Source organism: Ascaphus truei, chromosome 9 (genome assembly GCF_040206685.1).
Source record: "Ascaphus truei isolate aAscTru1 chromosome 9, aAscTru1.hap1, whole genome shotgun sequence".
Taxonomy (NCBI): domain Eukaryota; kingdom Metazoa; phylum Chordata; class Amphibia; order Anura; family Ascaphidae; genus Ascaphus; species Ascaphus truei.
The window spans coordinates 47,757,139-47,775,804 of NC_134491.1; the positions used below are offsets into that span (position 1 = coordinate 47,757,139).

The following is an 18,666-nucleotide window of genomic DNA, read 5'->3' on the forward strand; positions in this document are numbered from 1 at the left end:
ACAATACAGCTGCAGGCTCTTGAGAAACATTCCCTGTATTTCTCTTTGTAATGTAGAAGTAGAAACTGCTGGCCAAACACAAGCAAGATGTAGTGATTTACTAATGCTTTGTCCAAAGACACAGATACATAACCTCTACAGAAACTTGTTATTTCTCATTGTTAAACATGATATGTTATGTATTAACATGCCCTTGGTTTTCTGTATAATGTCTGGGCACAACTGAATAAACTTTGAAGTGTGGAAGCAGCAGCCCTGTTGTCTGACTCCTATCTTCCCGAGCTCGTATTTGTCTGTGTTTTGGAGACTGCTAAACCAGTGCTGTCCAAATCTCCCTAGGTTGAGTAAAGTGATTCCTACCAAAGTGAAAAAGTAACGCTTTAAGATGGCGGCAAGCGGTGGGATCTCCACTGGGTCGGTGAGTATACTCTAATTTATTGTTTCTTGCCTTCCCTCTGGGGATCACTATTGGTAGGATATCAGGGTATAAAGTCCCTGATATTATTGGGGTATAAAGCCCCAGGTACCAATTACGGGTATAAAGTCCCTAATTGTTGTTGTTTATCAGACTGGTTTACACTCTCCCGGACACAGCAGACTTATTATAGAGTATAAGTGTTGTATTATAGAGTATAAGTGTTGTATTATAGATTATAAGTGTTGTATTATAGAGTATAAGTGTTATATTGTAGAGTATAAGTGTTGTATTATAGAGTATAAGTGTTGTATTATAGAGTATAAGTATTGTATTGTAGAGCACACGTGTTACGATTACAGTGATAAGTTTTTTTTCTTTTAAATCTTCTGTATAAGTTTCCTTTGTATCGCAATCATTTCATTTTTATATAAACTAATTATGGGTACTAACACTAGTAAAAATCTGGGAGGTAAACCAGAGTTTATTAAGTATAAAACTAACAAAAAGACTAAGAAAAATAAAAATGTAGGACAGGTCACCGTTTGTAGATGGAAACCAGGTCAAAGCCCCAAAGAATTTGTTGTACAGATTGTCGTATTATGTTGATCCGTTTGTGGACAATTTGTCTGGGTGGACTGAAGCAATGGGTTCCACTAGTCCGTTTCCAAGAGACAGTGCCTTTGATGATTTTCATATATTGATGCACAGAGGCACTTGTCTAGGGGATCCTGACTGTTTGTGGTTTGGTCCCAACCCAAAGTGGAATATGAAATATATGTGGGAATCTGCAAATGCATGGGTTAAAATTGTCCCCTACGGGTGTGAAATGTCACCCGATAAAATTGTGTCCTCCGCACCTCCACCACCTTATATATCTTCCCTGTACACAAGTTTATCTCAGGAACCCTTTTTGGATGAGGATGTTTTATTAGCAATAACACCCCGTGTTGACCCCAGTCAGACTGTGAGTCCCCTTCGGGTTCGGGTACGCAACAAATATTCTCCACTTCTGTTAGTGAGGGTACCCGAGCTAAAATACAAGCTGCTCAGCAACTGTCTGCTTCTAAAACTGGTCTCACTGAGTTAGTCAGCCCTCAAAAGAGCAGTGATAAGTCGTGGACCATGAGAAGTCCTAGAGGTCTCTTACAAACCATAGCCGACTATGTGGCACCTTCAGTCCAGGTTGACACTGTTGTTACAATGCCATTTATGACTGTGGGCGACCATTTGATTACTAAACCCCCTGATATTATGACTCTTAATGCATGGACAAAGACTCATGGTGTACCAAAAACAAAGGGCGACCTGAATTGTATAATACAGGAATATGTAATACACCTTGTTGACAAGTTGAATGGCATCTATGGTGATGTATCTATGTCTCTTCCTTGTCCCACAGGTACGCCAACACACCCTTTCAAACCAGGTGACACGGTCCTGGTCAAGCAACTGTTCAAAAACAAGACGCTGGATCCTCCCTTCGGCAAACCAACCCCCATCATCGCCGTCACCCGTACTGCAGTCTTGACAGAAGACAGCACAACATGGATACACGCAAGCCGTGTGAAGACCGCACCAATTGGTTTCCATGGTCCACCCATCCTGGACCCGTCAGCAAGCCCCTAATACTTGCCATGTGGTTATCTATTATAATAGCTATACTCTGGGGACTAATTGCGGGACTAACTGCCTGTTATATGCAACACACGGAGACATACACATATATAAATGTTACACCCACCAGTTGTATGTTCAATTGTACAGAATATTCTGGGTGACACAAAAGGGAGAGATGCCAACCTTTGCGGTTCTCTCAGACCACCCATATATTCATCTCTAATCGTCACATGAGATACCTAGTAAGAGATAGGTTTCTGCATGCCCATGGCCTTTTGGAGGTTTCTTCCCCTGGGAGTTTTTCCTCTCCTGAGTGGTGAGCAGAAAAATAAATGGGTTTGGTGAAATGGTTGTTCTTTTAGAACAAACGGAGGGTATTGAAGGGTTTAAAATTATATGTCAGCTCTACGAGTCTCAGGTATTGAAAGGGTGAATATAATCTGCTAGCTTTATCTTTCTTATACGGACTGTTCCAGTACTGAGAGAATTAACTCACTATGCTAGTTGTGATCTTTATTTACTTCTATTGTTCTCAGTTTGTCTTTTATACAAAGCACAAGAGCAGTAAGATGTCCCAAACAATACAGCTGCAGGCTCTTGAGAAACATTCCCTGTATTTCTCTTTGTAATGTAGAAGTAGAAACTGCTAGCCAAACACAAGCAAGATGTAGTGATTTACTAATGCTTTGTCCAAAGACACAGATACATAACCTCCACAGAAACTTGTTATTTCTCATTGTTAAACATGATATGTTATGTATTAACATGCCCTTGGTTTTTTGTATAAATGTCGGGGCACAACTGAATAAACTTTGAAGTGTGGAAGCAGCAGCCCTGTTGTCTGACTCCTCTCTTCCAGAGCTCGTATTTGTCTGTGTTTCGGAGACTGCTAAACCAGTGCTGTCCAAATCTCCCTAGGTTGAGTAAAGTGATTCCTACCAAAGTGAAAAAGTAACGCTTTCATAACTGCTCCCTGTAACTCCTCTCCTAACTGCTCCTATAACTGATTCCTGTAACTCCTCCCCTTACCACTCCCTGTAACTCCTCCCCTAACTGCTCCTATAACTCATCCCCTAACTGCTCCTTTTAACTCTTTCCCTAACCTATAACTCCCCCTGATAACTCCTCGTATAACTACTCCAGTAACTCCTCCCCTGCTCCTATAACTGCTCTATAACCGCTCCTAGTAACTCCTCCTCTAACTGCTCCTATAACTCTTCCCCTAACCGCTTCCTATAACTTCTCCCCTAACTGCTCCTTATAACTCTTTCCCTAACTCATAACTGCTCCCCTAACTACTCGTATAACTCCTCCCTGTAACTTTTTCTCCTAACTTCCCTCATAACTCCTCCCCTAACTGCTCCTATAACCGCTCCCTATAGCTTCTCCCCTAACTGCTCATAACTCTTTCCCTAACTTATAACTGCTCCCCTAACTACTCGTATAACTCCTCCCTGTAATTCTTCCCCTAACTCCTCCCTATAACTCCTCATCTAACCTATAACTGCTCCGGATCACTCCTCCCCTAACTGCTCCTATAACTCCTCCCCTAACTGCTCCTTTTACCGCTCCCTATAACTCCTCATCTAACCTATAACTGCTCCGGATCACTCATCCCCTAACTGCTCCTATAACCGCTACCTATAACTCCTCATCTAACCTATAACTGCTTCAGATTACTCATCCCCTAACTGCTCCTATAACCGCTCCCTATAACTCCTCATCTAACCTATAACTGCTCCGGATCACCCATCCCCTAACTGCTCCTATAACCGCTCCCTCTAACTTCTCCCCTAACTCCTCCTAAAATTACTCAACATGACTCCTCCCCTAACTGCTCCCAATAACACCTCCCCCAAGTGGTCCTGTGCCGCTCCCAAAATGAGCCACTGATCAGCATAAGGATCAAACTGCATGAAATGGGTCATCTTGGTAAGACCGCTGTTTCTGGAGTCTCCTGGATTGCAAGCTCTGTGGTTCAGAGGAAGGATTTTTACAGCCTGCGTTAAGTCCCTTACTAAGCCTGCAGTGTGGCTGTTTAGCTGAACACCGTGTGCAGGGCACAGTTCTGCTGATACAAGCATAATTCATTATTTAAATGCAGCAGTATAAACCGTGAGCATTATAACATCTCCCGGCTTCTTATCCCTGAAAACCATCCTAATCCTCAGGGCTTTTCTGGGAGTTGGAGATAACGCTGCACGGAGAAATGTTTTGAGTTTAATATAATGTTTATTGCATGTTCTCCCCCCCCCCCCCCACACCCCCCCAAGGATAAAAAGATGGATTTTTGGTTAAAAAAAAAAAAAAAGTATATCTTTTTTTTGAGAAAACAGTTGCTGCATTAAAATAAGATCTTGTAATGAGCCTTTTCCATGCTGTTATTATTTGCAAACATCTCTACTGCTGACAGATTAATCCCGGCAACAAACTGAGTTTCACATTACACTGGATTACGTGAAATAAAATTATTAGTGATACGATGGTAATAAAAAAATAAACCCAATAAGGTTTGACAAGAGTCAGTTCAGTTTGTTGTTAGACTAGAATGATCAATTATGGTGCTGCTCCTAAAGTTAATTAAACCAATTAATGAAAACATAATCCAGTGTGGACTAAATGGCTATTACAAATAAGCACTAAAATTACAACATACAGAGAAGTACTATCTGTATTAAATAAAATCACTCCGTTCAGAACAAACAAGAAACCGAATAACCTGCCACCGTTTAATAAACCATGAGAATAAACGGCTGAATTTAAAGTAATAAATGATTGACGAGGAGCTCGGATATTCAGGACTTACATTTCATCGTGTAATTTGCCTCATTTTTAATCAATACACAGCAAAATCAGCATTTCCTGTGAGACGAAACTAATTACAAGGCACGAGTCAGGTTATAATATGTCTTGTGTCTGACGTATTAATAACATCGCATTGTTACTGAGAGATGAACACATTCAAAGCTCTGCGCCTTGTGTAGAAATAAGCAAACTTTTTGCTCAAATTTGGGAACCAAACACAATGAGCTTTTTTTTTGTCTCCACAGTATGAGACATATATATCTCCCAAAATAGTATTTCCCAGATATCAAATCAAATCAGCTTTATTGGCATGACAAAAGAACATTTCAGTATTGCCAAAGCATGAATAACGGGGGGCAGGGTATAATGATTACACAGTACATGAATAACAGGGGGTAGGGTATAATGATTACACAGCACATGAGTAACAGGGGGTAGAGTATAATGATTACACAGTACATGAATAACAGGGGGTAGGGTATAATGATTACACAGCACATGAATAACGGGGGTTAGGGTATAATGATTACACGGTACATGAATAACGGGGGGTAGGGTATAATGATTACACAGTACATGAATAACAGGGGGTAGGGTATAATGATTACACAGCACATGAATAACGGGGGTTAGGGTATAATGATTACACGGTACATGAATAACGGGGGGTAGGGTATAATGATTACACAGTACATGAATAACAGGGGGTAGGTTATAATGATTACACAGTATATGAATAACGGGGTAGAGTTTCTCCAGGTGGGCACTCCTCACTTCAGAGTATTGTGTGCAATGCAGCAGGAAGTGTGTTTCATCTTCTGCCTCTCCTAGCTCACATCGCTGGCAAAGTCTCATCGGCCGGGGCTTCCAGTTCTGCCTGTGTCTCTCACACACCTCTCCTAGCTCACATCGCTAGCACAGTTTCATCTCCCTGGGCTACCAGTTCTGTCGTGTCTGCTTGTGTCTCTCACACACCTCTCCTAGCTCACATCGCTGGCACAGTCTCTTCTCCCGGAGCTTCCAGTTCTGTCCGTGTCTGCCTGTGTTTCTCACACCTCTCCTAGCTCACATCGCTGGCACAGTCTCAGCTCCCGGGGCTTCCAGTTCTGTCTGTGTCTGCCTGTGTTTCTCACACCTCTACTAGCTCACATCGCTGGCACAGTCTCAGCTCCCGGGGCTTCCAGTTCTGTCTGTGTCTGCCTGTGTTTCTCACACCTCTCCTAGCTCACATCGCTGGCACAGTCTCATCTCCCGGGGCTTCCAGTTCTGTCTGTGTCTGCCTGTGTCCATCACACACCTCTCCTAGCTCACATCGCTGGAATAGTCTCATCTCCCGGGGCTTCCAGTTCTGTCTGTGTCTGCCTGTGTCCATCACACACCTCTCCTAGCTCACATCGCTGGCACAGTCTCATCTCCCGGGGCTTCCAGTTCTGCCAGTTGATGGCACAGGGATTAGTGAGCAGGTCTTGGCTTCACATTGCTCTGTAGCAGTAAGACTGTGGATGGCTGTTGTGTAGGTGAGCCCAGACTGTCAGTGCTCTCTTCTGTACACTGCTATCTCTCTCTTTGGAACAAAGTCTCAGTGTGTGGACTTAGTTCATTGGCTTCACGATTGGGCAGTGTATTTGTATCCATTTTCTAGGTATGATGTATGTGATGTGATGAATAATTTTATCTGTCTTATTTTGAAATATTGATCAATTCTTTAAGCTTGTTTACCGTTTGCTGATTATTCAATTTCCATGTCTATTTTCCATACAGGAGTTTTATTCTATGATACATGCATTAATGGCTGTCCTATATAACGTACTTCCCCTCTGTGCTGTGATGGCTTATTTACTGTATAAGAGCGTTGAGTCCACTTTGAACTATTTTCCATTATTTGTGATTGGTTTCGTTATTTTATCAGAAGACTCGGGAAGGAGGACGGGAGATACAAAGACCTTACCCAATGTTTGACACATACTGTATGATGCTTCCTTAACATCAGTAATAAAATGAAACAAGAACAAACAACCCAAACTCCTAACAGTGCTACTGTACGTTCTTGACCAATCCCTTTAAGCCCCAAATGTTCTAAGCATTGGAATACCAGCCTTGTATAGGAAACAAATGTGCGCCTGAGCGGTACAATGTGAAGAGCATGAAAATAATAATAAAAAGGCAAATCCAACATCTTTTTTTAGATCGAATTTAGTGGTTTGCACCTTGAAGCAATTATTGTTTCCAAAAATACTGTAGTGGTTATTTTAATGGAATACGGTCATGAGGCCGTTCATATTGATCGCATTTTCCAACGTACTGGAGGCGTAAAATGTCTAAATTAGACCCCCAGAAAAGCAAGCACATCTCTACAATAAGATAGTAATATGCAATAATTACACTTTATAAAATACGACTTTAATATAACATGTGGAGTTTCCTAAGGATAGCATTGTAAACACAGCTTTGGTCCATAGCAGCCATCAGATTCCTGATAATTTGTGTGATAGGGATACAGACAAGTCTTTCATTGTAAACTGTATCACAGTCCCCTATCTACACCAAGGTTACCAGAAAGGGGGAATAACATGCGGGACTGGGTGCAGCTCTAACTGAACTCCTGAGCATGAGATTCTGACCCAGTTGGACACAGCTGGGGAGTCCAGCACTACCCCAATGGTGGCTGATTTTTGGAAGTTCTGTATGTCTATGGGAAACAGAGAATCAGGACTGGATTATTGTCATGATGACATGGAGTTAGGTTGGCAGGAGAGAGCGACAAACCTGGACAGCATACCACACTCTATCGAATTGCAGTCATCCCTTCATCCTCAATGTATCTCAGGACTTGTAGTCCTATTTTGTTTCTTAACTAGGACGCCAGTCCCAGGAATCAGTGGGAAAGGAGTTAACCCCTTCAGTGCCCAAGCAGACAGAATCTGCATTTGGAGACAGAAGATGTTTTAGTTACACAGTAGTAGACGAGTTTAAAAAAAAGACATGTCCATCGAGTTTAACCTATGTTACATTTAGACAACCAAGATACTTATTCTATATTTGTATTTATATTGACCTAGAAAATGCAAACAGAAAAACCCAGTGAAACATTATCCAATTCCTTCCTGACTCCAGGAATGACAATCAGATTACTCCCTGGATCAGCATCCTTCCCATGTTTATTTATTTGGTCTATCCCTGTATACCTTCCATTTGTAGTACGATGTAAACTTTTCTTAAAGATTTCTATTGTATCTGCCATCACAGTCTCCATGGGTAATGAATTTCATATTTTAACTGCTGTAATTGTAAATAACCTTTTCCTTCAATCTCAAGGGATGACCCGTGTCATATGTACTGTCATATAGATAGCATAGTACTTTTGAAAGCTGCTTGTTTTGACCCTGAATATATTTGTATATAATTACCATACAATCTCTTAGACATCTCTTTTCTAATGTAAACACATCTAGTTGAGCTATCCTCTCCTCAAAAATCCGACCTGCCAACCCCTTCTTTAACAATGTGGCGCTTTTTACATAATGTATATAAAGTGGTGGCCAAAATTGTACTCAATATTCAAGGTGTGGTCTCAATGATGCTTTCTTCCCTTCCATCCATACCCTGTTTTATGTGAGATAATATCCTATTAGCCTTTGCAGCTACTGCCTGACATTGAGCACTATTGCTAAGCTTGCTGTTTACAAGCACTCCTAAATCCTTCGCCATCAAGGATTCGCCTAATTTTGTATGTAGTATGATTATTTTATCTTCCCAAATGCATAACCTTTCATTTATCTGTATTAAACCACACCTGCCATTTACCTGCCCAAGTTTCCAGTCTATCCAAGTCCTTCTGTAGAAAAATAACACCCTGCTCTGATTTTCCTACCTTACACGATTTCGTGTCCTCAGCAAAGATAGAGACTTTGCTCTCCATGCTTCTCCACTTCAAGGTCAAGTTAAAAAAAAATAGCAAGTCTCCTGTGTTGGAGAAGTGGAGAGGTTACGTTCAAGTATTTCTGCTAAACATGAATTACAACAGCAATGTCTTGAAAAACTGGCTCTACGTTTTTTTTTCACTGTTTATTTTTATTTTTCAGATAAAATAAAAAAAGAAAGAAAAAAGGAAATTGGAAAAAAAAAAAACTTCTTTACACGTACACAGCAATGACGTCACGATCGATTTATAAAGTAAAAGCACGCACACACGCACACGCGCACACGAGTCCTTTAGTGGTCATTTCATACTCTTTGTTCTTGGTGACAATAAAAAAATGTCAGACTTTTTTTTTTGTTTAAAACCTCTTTGACTGGTGGGCGTTTGGCAAATGGTGATTTCGTGGCAAATGGGAACCGTGGGTTTCTGAAATGCCGGATGATAATAACACAATAAAAAAAACACATTTGAAATATTTTTTTTTTTTTTTTACATGTGGCAAAATGTAATACAGCAGAGAATCCCAGGAATATTGCAATGCACACAGTGCGCTGTATTTTAACCTCTTCACTGCCTGAGCGGCTTGCAAATACAGGCCAGTCAAGAAGCAGACAGGTTAAATTCACTGCTAGAGGAGTTGACGATGCATTGAAGCAGTCCATGATGGGATCCTTTGGCAGTGAAAAGGTGAAATATAATTAATTTGGGAGTCGCAAAAAAAAAAAAAAAAAAATACTCCAGGGCTTAAAATTCAGATCCTGAAACTGTCGGGTCTGTTAAAAGATGTCTTCCCACTAACTGCCAATTCTAGCTAAGGGAACAAGGAAGTGAGGCAGATTTTACTGATCAGAACGATCGCACATGCAGAGGAATAGCTGCCCGGGAAGTCTACCTAGTACAGTATTATTACATTGTATCTATCCAAAGCATTCTGTATTCCTTAACCTCTGCTGGGAGGCCACGCCATTCACCAACCACACTTTTAGTAAAGCTCTTCACTATTTCACCCACGGGAGCGTGTCACGGGTTGCAATAACCTTGGCTTACATCTGTATGTTCCACGGTCTCATGCCCCCTCTCTCTCTGCATCCTACCTATTGCCATTGTGTCTTTACAACCTCCCCTTCTTCAGGCGTGGCCCATTTTGAGGTTCTATACTGTTCACGCCAATATTTGTGTTATGATTATGGAAACCCTACACATGTGACACTGCGCCCCGCGTCCCTTATTCCGCATGCTGTGAATTCCCTGTCACAATCACTTGGACACAAGGAAGAGGCTACACAGCATATTGAATAATAAGGACCTATGTCATTTTGGGGCCACCTCAGCTTTGCTTATGTCCTTGTAGAGGTGAAACCTCCAGAATTGGACACAGGACTTCAGGTGACATCTTACCGGTGACATGCACTTCTCGCTCTGTGTTTAATACCGGACAATCCATAAACACAGCACAGTTCCTGCCCCTTCTCAGTCTTGCTACAATGTTTCCTTACTTAGATCAGCAGCTATCGAAGCAGGGGGGCTCAACTCCAGCTCTCTAGACCCTCCAACAGATCAGGGTCTGAAGAATATCCCCGCTTCAGCACAGTTGGCTCAAGTAGGGGCTCGGTCAAAGACTGAGCTACCTGTGCTGAAGCTGGGAAGTCCTTAAAACCCTGACCCGACCTTGAGAACTGGAGTTGAGCCCCCTGGGTAGGAGCGTGCAGTGGTTAAAGTTTTGCAGTTACCCCACCCTTTCTCTGATCATCATCTAGTTTGAGTGGTCACAGGTGTCTGCATGGTGACAGGTCAATCCTGATCTTTTTGGGGACTAATAGGCTTGCCCATTACCCGCGAGATGTCACTGATAATATTTCCATGGGGATTTGGGAGATCCAGATTTCCAGAACTATGGAGCTCCTGATGGTAAAATGCAGGAGATGGAACAGATATATATATAGTTGGTGCTGTGCCATGAATACAAACATTCAGATCAGTAAACACTGCCCCACCAACTCCTTAACCTGGATAGAAATTGCAGTTACAGACACATTTAATGTTCTCCGTGCAAGGTAGCTCCAAGGGACACGCCTGGGACACACGTGCATTGTTGGGGACATTTGGGGACATACTGTATTGGCTAAACCATAGTAAACCTTGCAGCCCACTCTGTATGGTGTCTTATGGCTTAGCACCACTTAGCAAGTAATACCCCTGGTGCTTATACATGTACATGATATTTACATGTACGCTCATGTTGCAGTCAAAGAAAATCACAGCAGTAAAACAAAAATATATATTACAAAATAGAAATGATCTTGAATAGGTTTTCACTTCTACTCTAGTTAACCCCTTCACTTCTGGCTTTGACAATGAAGGCGCACTAGAGGAACGGTTACCTCAATAATAGCCCTCCCCCTCAGAAGCAGCCCCCGAGGGGCATTGAGTACAGGATTATAAGGGTACTACAGCCTGTGTCTGCGCGCACGGTTAAAGGCGCAGTCCCCAGAGTGGTAATAAATATATTCTTAGAATAAAACGTTTAACCCCTTCCCGGCTCAGCAATGCGTTCCTTCTAAATATGACAACATAAAAAAGTATGTCAAAAACATAAAATGTAATAATCTCCGTGGGCAAAGGGTGGGCGGCGTTCATAAACAATTAAAGGGCACAGGCGTCACCCACCCAAAAAGACCTTCAATAGGGATTGATGCTACTCTGCAATACATTGCTCCACTAGTGTGTGTCCTTGGTTTGTAATCAAACGGCTGCCTGAATGCAGAGCAATGTATTGCAGCCACGGTGTATAATGCTATTTTATATATATATATATATATACACATTACAGAGCAAAGCCTAGCAGGCCCTTGGTAAAGCGAATAGGATAACAAATGGTTAATTAAATGGGCGACTACTTGGTCCTGTTTTCCGTGTAGGAAGCTGGTCTGGTTTTATAAACTGAGCCAGTCCTGTCACTGAGGCATAGTGCGGGGCCCCGCCTAATTTGGAAAGGCACTGCCCCCTTCTAAGCGTTTAATCGGATGGTCACTCAACTCCTCCAGTGTCCACAATGTCATTACCCTGTGCACATTTCTTTTTAACCACTGTTTGAAATGACAAATCCCCTGGACAGTCACACAAGTTGCTCTCAGAAGTGAAAGGGTTAATTTGCGTTGCTCTCTCCTAACTGGGGGAAAGGGGGGGAGAGGCGCATTGCTGGAGGGGAAATGGATTACAATGTGTTGATGATCCTTACTGCAGTGAAAGGGTTAAGGTGCATTCACTTATTTTGGTAGAAAAACTTATTTTGTACAGAAATATCGCACGGGTTTATAGGAAAAACTGCTCACCTATGAAATTTGATGTCCTAGTATTAAAAAGGTAGGTGCAAGGGAGGTAATATACATATAAATAACAGGGTAAACTCAAAAGATTGAGTTTAAAAGTACCCCTCTATTTGCACTCATTACCTATTGCTTGTGTGTGTTTCTATAGCCAAAAAAAAGATGAATCCCTTAGCTAGAAACTAAAAGCGGAAAACGACGAAAAACTAACTAAAGAAATCCCTATCTTCCCCTGCGGTAAAGATATACATGTGACACCCACTCAAAATTCACAGTGAAATTGCAGTTTCCTTAGTAGGTAGTATGGTATTGTGGTTGACAAGACGATTGCTGCCAGTCGTTAATACAGGTAAATATATATTTATACAGTTACAAAGATTGATATATCCCATCACCTCCCCATTGCTCCTCTGAGGGGAACTATATTCACGTATTTTAAACTTTTGAGTGTATGATTTAAATATGTAATAAATCTTTTTTGTTTTTCGTCGTTTTCCGCTTTTAGTTTCTAGCTAAGGGATTCATCCTTTTTTTTGGCTATAGAAACACACACAAGCAATAGGTAATGAGTGCAAATAGAGGGGTACTTTTAAACTCAATCTTTTGAGTTTACCCTGTTATTTATTTGTACAGAAATACTCTGCATTCCTGCTCCTTTATTGCAGTATTTAAATCGCTGCTCTGAGGAAAGACGCGCTCGGTGGGTCACATTAAAGATGGCCGCCTCCATGATCCCTTAATAAAAAAAGCCCTCAGTGCATTTCGCTCACAGATTACAAGAGGAAAGAGACTAAGCAGCAGTCCCACTTACTAGCGGGGCCTTAAATCCTATGTATGAATCAGGTTTCCCAGGGGGCTACTTCTTTCAAAAGTAAATGTAACTTTTAAAAGGTGCAATCCATGCAACAGGATACAAAAACAAAACACTATTTGTTAATGTAACTTTCTAAATAAACAAACATTGTATGCTCTGTGTACTTGTCATTGTTACTTCAAAACGGAGGGATGTTTATGGATGGAAATGCCATCCCCCTCCTCAAGAGGAGATAAAAGGCCAACTTAGATTGTAAGCTCTTTGGAGCAGGGACTCCTTTTTCCTAATGTTACTTTTATGTCTCAAGCGCTTATTCCCATTATGTGTTATATTATTATGCCCCGTGTAGTACTGCTGGGAAGCGCTATGTACATAAATGGCGCTATATAAATAAAGACATACATACAAGTGCAGATTCAATGTGTATATGGCGAGAGGTTTCACAGGGTAAGGTGCAGTTACATGTGTTCTGAACGGGAGTGTGTCTCGTTTCTGCGGTTCCGAGGGTCTGGATTTCTAGCGTGCCCTGATATGGGCGTGTTCCCACCTCCCGTCTTTAGCCAAAGAGGTCATCTATAGATTACATACGGTTTCTACATCCAAAGAGTTTCTCTTCCAAACGTAGTTTTATTCACGGAAACATTTCAGGCCCCCCCAGGACCCTTCATCAGATCTTTCCAGAAACTCATTGGAAAGGGAAACCTTAGTTTTCTACAGATGACGTCCTATCACTGTGCTGGGCGTACATGTACTGAAGGTCATCTTTGGGGGATTGGATACTTGTACGCCTGTTTTTCATGGTTACCTTCTGTCGATAGCAGGAGCAGCGTCCCAATGACTGGCATCTCTAAGGGTTAATCATAAGCAGCATGGCAGGTCTTAATGGTAGATTTAGAAGGTCCACCCGCTCAGCCAATACTTGGGAGCACTAGGGTAATATTAGCGGGAGTAGGGGAGATATTTGTCCCACCAAAGAGAGAGGGAAGAAAACGCCCCCAATAATATGCACGCTCAAGACTAATAGCAGATGCAGATCGTTAGATGTATGAGAGATATGTACCCAAGGAATATAGTGGAAGGGACCCCGTGTAGAGAGCAGAATGAATAAATGAGGGTAACATCTAATGTATTAATTGCTATGTGCAAGTAGCTACTACTTGTAGTCTTGAGAGAGAATGCTATTGGTTCTTTTTCTTCCCTCTCTCTTTGGAGGGATAAACCTCTCCCCTACTGCAGCACGGCAGGTTACCAGAGGATACATAAAACCAGTGAGACCCCCCCAAAAAAGGAGCATTTTAACAGAATGATGATGCTAAAAAAAACCCCAGTGAGACTGACTCCAACTTAGTGACACGAAAAACAGCGAGAGGTACAACTCCAGTCCTAAAGGGCCACGAGCAGGTCATGTTTTCAGGATATCCCTGCTTCAGCACAGGTTGCTCAATCAGTGGCCTGTGCTGAAGCAGGGATATCCTGTTAGTGGCCCTTGAGGACTGGAGTTGCCTACCCCTGGTTTTGGGATATATATACGCTCGTGCTGGTGAGAGAATATATTACCCCGCCTCTACCCCCCCCCCCGTAAAACCTTCTTTATTACATTTCTAGGAATAAGAAAAGTGCTGGGTTGGAGGTTACTCCTGCTTTAACCCTGTCTCTCCCAGAGAAGACTGCAATTCCTCTGCAAAAATAAATAAATAAATAATAAAAGGTGGGCGTTGAGTAAAAAGAAAAGCAGTGAATAGAAAGCGGGAGAACTTTATTAAATTATTAAAAGTGAATGCACCTTTTGCCTCCTCGCTGCGGGCAGTGAAGGGGTTAACAACAAAGAATTACTTTTCTGGTAACAAAATACACTCCTGTACCAAGAAACACAAACCAGTCATTTCAATAAATATCTCTGCATATTTATATTTATATATGTATATATATATATATATATATATATATTCTACTATTAGTAAAATTCTCTGTTAAATTCATCTGTGACAAAGTATCTTTATTTGATTAATTGTTTTTTTTCTTCTTTCAATTCTTAAATAAAAAGGCAAAACGGAGAAGGATCCTAATTTAGAAAACATTCCACATGTACTTTGTTTTTTTTTGTATGAAAAAGCAAACAATATATTTTGTTACTCATTCCGTTTAATGACACATTTTGGCTTCTGTGACCTTTTTTCGTGTGTTGGTTTTAAAGTTGTCACAATTTCCGTCCCATCAAACAGACTCGTCTTATCCATTTAACGTCAGGTCCCGTTTTTGTTTTTTTGTTTTTAAATACGTTATTTTTTCGAGTTTTTTTTGCATGCATCGCAGGAAGTCACAAAACCAGAACGCCAAGAAAAAAAAAAGTCTCCGGTATTTTCTCCTCCCCGGGGAGTTTTTTTTTTTTGTTTTTCTTGTCCGTTTCCAGCTCACTTTCAGTTGTTCCTGTTTGGCTGTAATTACATAGAAGGTTTCTGCTGTGTGATCGAGTTCTGCATATACACACACACACAGGACAGACTCGTCTCTCTCCGTTCCTCTATCCCGTATAGTTTTTGTGTTTTAGTTGAAACATACTGCAACCAATATGTTTTATAGACACCACAACCTGATATGTAAAGAGAACACACCATGATATCTTAATATGGCAACAGTCTTTATCTACGATCACGCGACACACAGACACACGCGCACGCACCCGCTCACTCGGTCTGATATTGTACACAGATTCGACAGTTCCTTGGCTGTACATGGCTAGGTTTGGCCATGTAGTGTTAGAAATAAAGTTACTTGAGTTTAAAAAAAAAAAAGGGAACCCCCTTCCACCCCCCCCCAAACAAAACCAAAAAAAAAAAAAACGGTTAAAACAAACATGTGAATAATAAATGAAAGAAAAGCATTGATTCAGTTCAGTCGCGGATATAGTTTTTTTTATCTCACGTTAGTATTTTAAGGCTCTCTCGGAGTGGCGGTGCGCTGAATCTGCAGAGCTGGAGGAGAGAGCCCTGGAACCGCTCAACTGGAGCTCACCAAACTTTCTCTTTTGTATGTACTGTATATATATTTATATATATATATTTCTTTTTTTGCCTTCTCGGGCAAACAAAATGATAAGTGTGCTTTATGTTACAGTTGCGCAGAAAGTTAGCCGTCTCCAGCGTTGAAGGAACAGTAACAGCTCTCTCTCGCTCGTGCCTGTGGCTCATGGCGACCAACGCTCCATTCCTTGATCGTTCTACGCTGCTGCTACCGTCTGCAGGTATTTATATATCTATACATCAATAGCAATGAACGTTTTGCCGTTGCAGTTTTTTGTTCTCTTATCTGTGTATTTGTTTTGATTACATATATGATTATTATTCATTTTTACACATAATACTCCTTGTCCTTATTTGTGTGCTTCTTGTGGCCGCCCTTTGAGCTGTGCTGCTTTTCCTTCACCAGAGCCCCGTTGCTCTGCGCGGAGTTGCTGATGTAATTCCGCGTCTCGTCCACCTGGTAAGATCCCTCGTCCCTGTTTCTGTACTTGTACATGGCGTACAGGAGGATCAGGATGCAGAGGGCAGCGGCTGCCACAATGCCGACGACCATCCCCGTCGTGCTGCTGGACTCTCGGACCACCTCAGAAGCCCCCGGGACCCGTCTGCTTCCCGGCATCGTGGGGTTTGCTGTGGGCACATTACGGAACATGGGGGTTGTTATTAGCGGACTCCTGCGCTTGGTGCTGTCTAGGTCGTAGGCAGTGGGCAACGGTAGCAAGACTATATCAGGCTGGGGTTTGTGCTCATGGTTATTCATTTTGCCAGCTGGCACCATGGGCACCATCACAGATGAAGACGTGGAGCGTACCAACTCAGGGGGCAAACTTGTGGTAGAAGTCCTACCAGGTTCGGAGACTTTGTTAGGTCTAAAGTCCTTTGATCCCCATTTGGGCGCCTGTGATTTGAAGCCACCATCGAAGAATGATGTGGAAAGGCTCTTATCTGTTACCAAGGAGAGGGTGGTGTAAAAATCTTCATCATCGGTAGGGGGCAGGTTAGAGTCAAAGGTTTCCCCTGAGCCATACCCAGATATCACCAAGCCATCATCATCATCATCATCATCATCATCATCATCACAACCATCGCTGCCTTGGTCCGACAAGCAAGGTAACCCCGCCTCAGGGGTCACAGACAGGGAATCTTTGGTGGTCTCAATTATGGTGAGGAGTGGTTGGAAGGTAGGGGGGAGAGTGATGGAAGGTGCACGTGTAGCTATAGGAGGGATATCTAAAGGATCCTCTACAAGGACAGGAATAACTAATTCACCTCCTGGGGTGGAGAGACACAAAACAAAAAAAGGGAGAGAAAAAAACAAGGTTAGTGATGAATTTTTGCACATACTAAAGCAGTGTGCTGGCGGGCTGAGTGAGGCTGTTCCAGCTGGGTTACTGACTTATGAGTGTGGCGAGGAGTGGCTATCGGGGGCACCTGTGTACAGTTTATTGGCTTAACTGGACAATGGAGGGGAAAGTAGAGCCTGGTGCACTGTGGGGACACATCATGGCCGCTTCCTATCGGGAAATTACATCACAGCTTCAAGATAGCTCCTTCCTGACTCAAAATATCAACTTTTTTATTCTGTTCATTTTTCCTATTTCTGCATCTATTTCAAATGAACATAGACAGTAAAAGTCTTTCTCTATCAGAGAACTGCCATTGGGAAGGCCCTTACAGATAAAACTAATATACTGTAACTCGGAGATTAGCCGCCATCTGAACCTAAACTCTCTTATCCTTTTTATTTGTGAGAGTATTTGGGCAGCACCATGGACAGCTCAGAAGGTACTCTCAAGCAATGAGTGACTGTACTGTATACCATTTGTACTTCATTCAGTACAAGTGCCGGCAAAGCAAGTGACCACGTGAGGTTATCTGCATGCTGTGTCATTCCATGCTAGTGATTGGAGCAGATTGTGATGCACAATTACATCTTTGTAATTCAAAGAACACCATCCAAGGCAGACCCAATTGGCAAAAAGATACATTTAATGTTGCTAATTCCCTGTTTCTCAGACTTTTCCCCCTGCAGTGAATTCTTATTTATATCACCAATTTCTCTGTCATACTAACCGTTTATAGGTAACTAAAGCAGCAATCCACAGGATTAAATGGTTTAATCACATGTACCAGGCTAAAGGGATCAGCTGAGTCATGGCACCCCAAAGTCCAAGGACCCCCCCCCCCCCCCCCTTGGCTCTCAGATATTACTCCTTATGTGCTAATTTTACAAAGCACAAAAATCACCTGCTCTTCCTGCAACATTGTGACTTTCTATTGGTGACCCTGGGCTATATTTGTAGTGTTTTTATGCCAGTGTTTAACACAAAAAAACACAAATATCTCTGGGTCCCCGGACGTCAAAGGTTTTGGGGTCCAGCACAGGCAAGCTTTTACAAAATATGTTTTGGGGAAGGATTGCCACTTTAAATGACTATAAAACTGGCTAGAAACGGAAAGGAATGATCTAATTACCAGTACAGTGTTACATTTACAACTACACTGTTACAAACACAGCTTTATAAATGTCATTGTAAAATCCTAAGGTTCCTATCCTAAGGCAACATCATTCTCAGTAATACACTTCAACCACATATTAATCTGTCTTCCACTGGGAGCTATTTGAGTGTAATAGGAAGCACCCTGGGGTGACAAGGGTTAAGGAGGGTGCTGCAGTGTGAAAGAGAAGGATCAACGGGTGCAAAAGATGTGCGCCTCTTTAGTCTGTTTTTTTAGAGAATCCAGGA

General features: G+C 42.0%; 1 protein-coding gene across 1 annotated transcript in view; it reads right to left on the minus strand.

The window, feature by feature from the left end:
• Positions 1-15,023: 15,023 nt before the first annotated feature.
• Positions 15,024-18,666, minus strand: part of NRXN3 (neurexin 3) — a 403,334-nt gene continuing 399,691 nt past the window's right edge. Inside the window, 1 exon segment of the mRNA XM_075614646.1 lies at positions 15,024-17,191. Within this exon segment, the coding sequence (XP_075470761.1) occupies positions 16,248-17,191 (944 nt within the window). The 3' untranslated portion in view covers positions 15,024-16,247.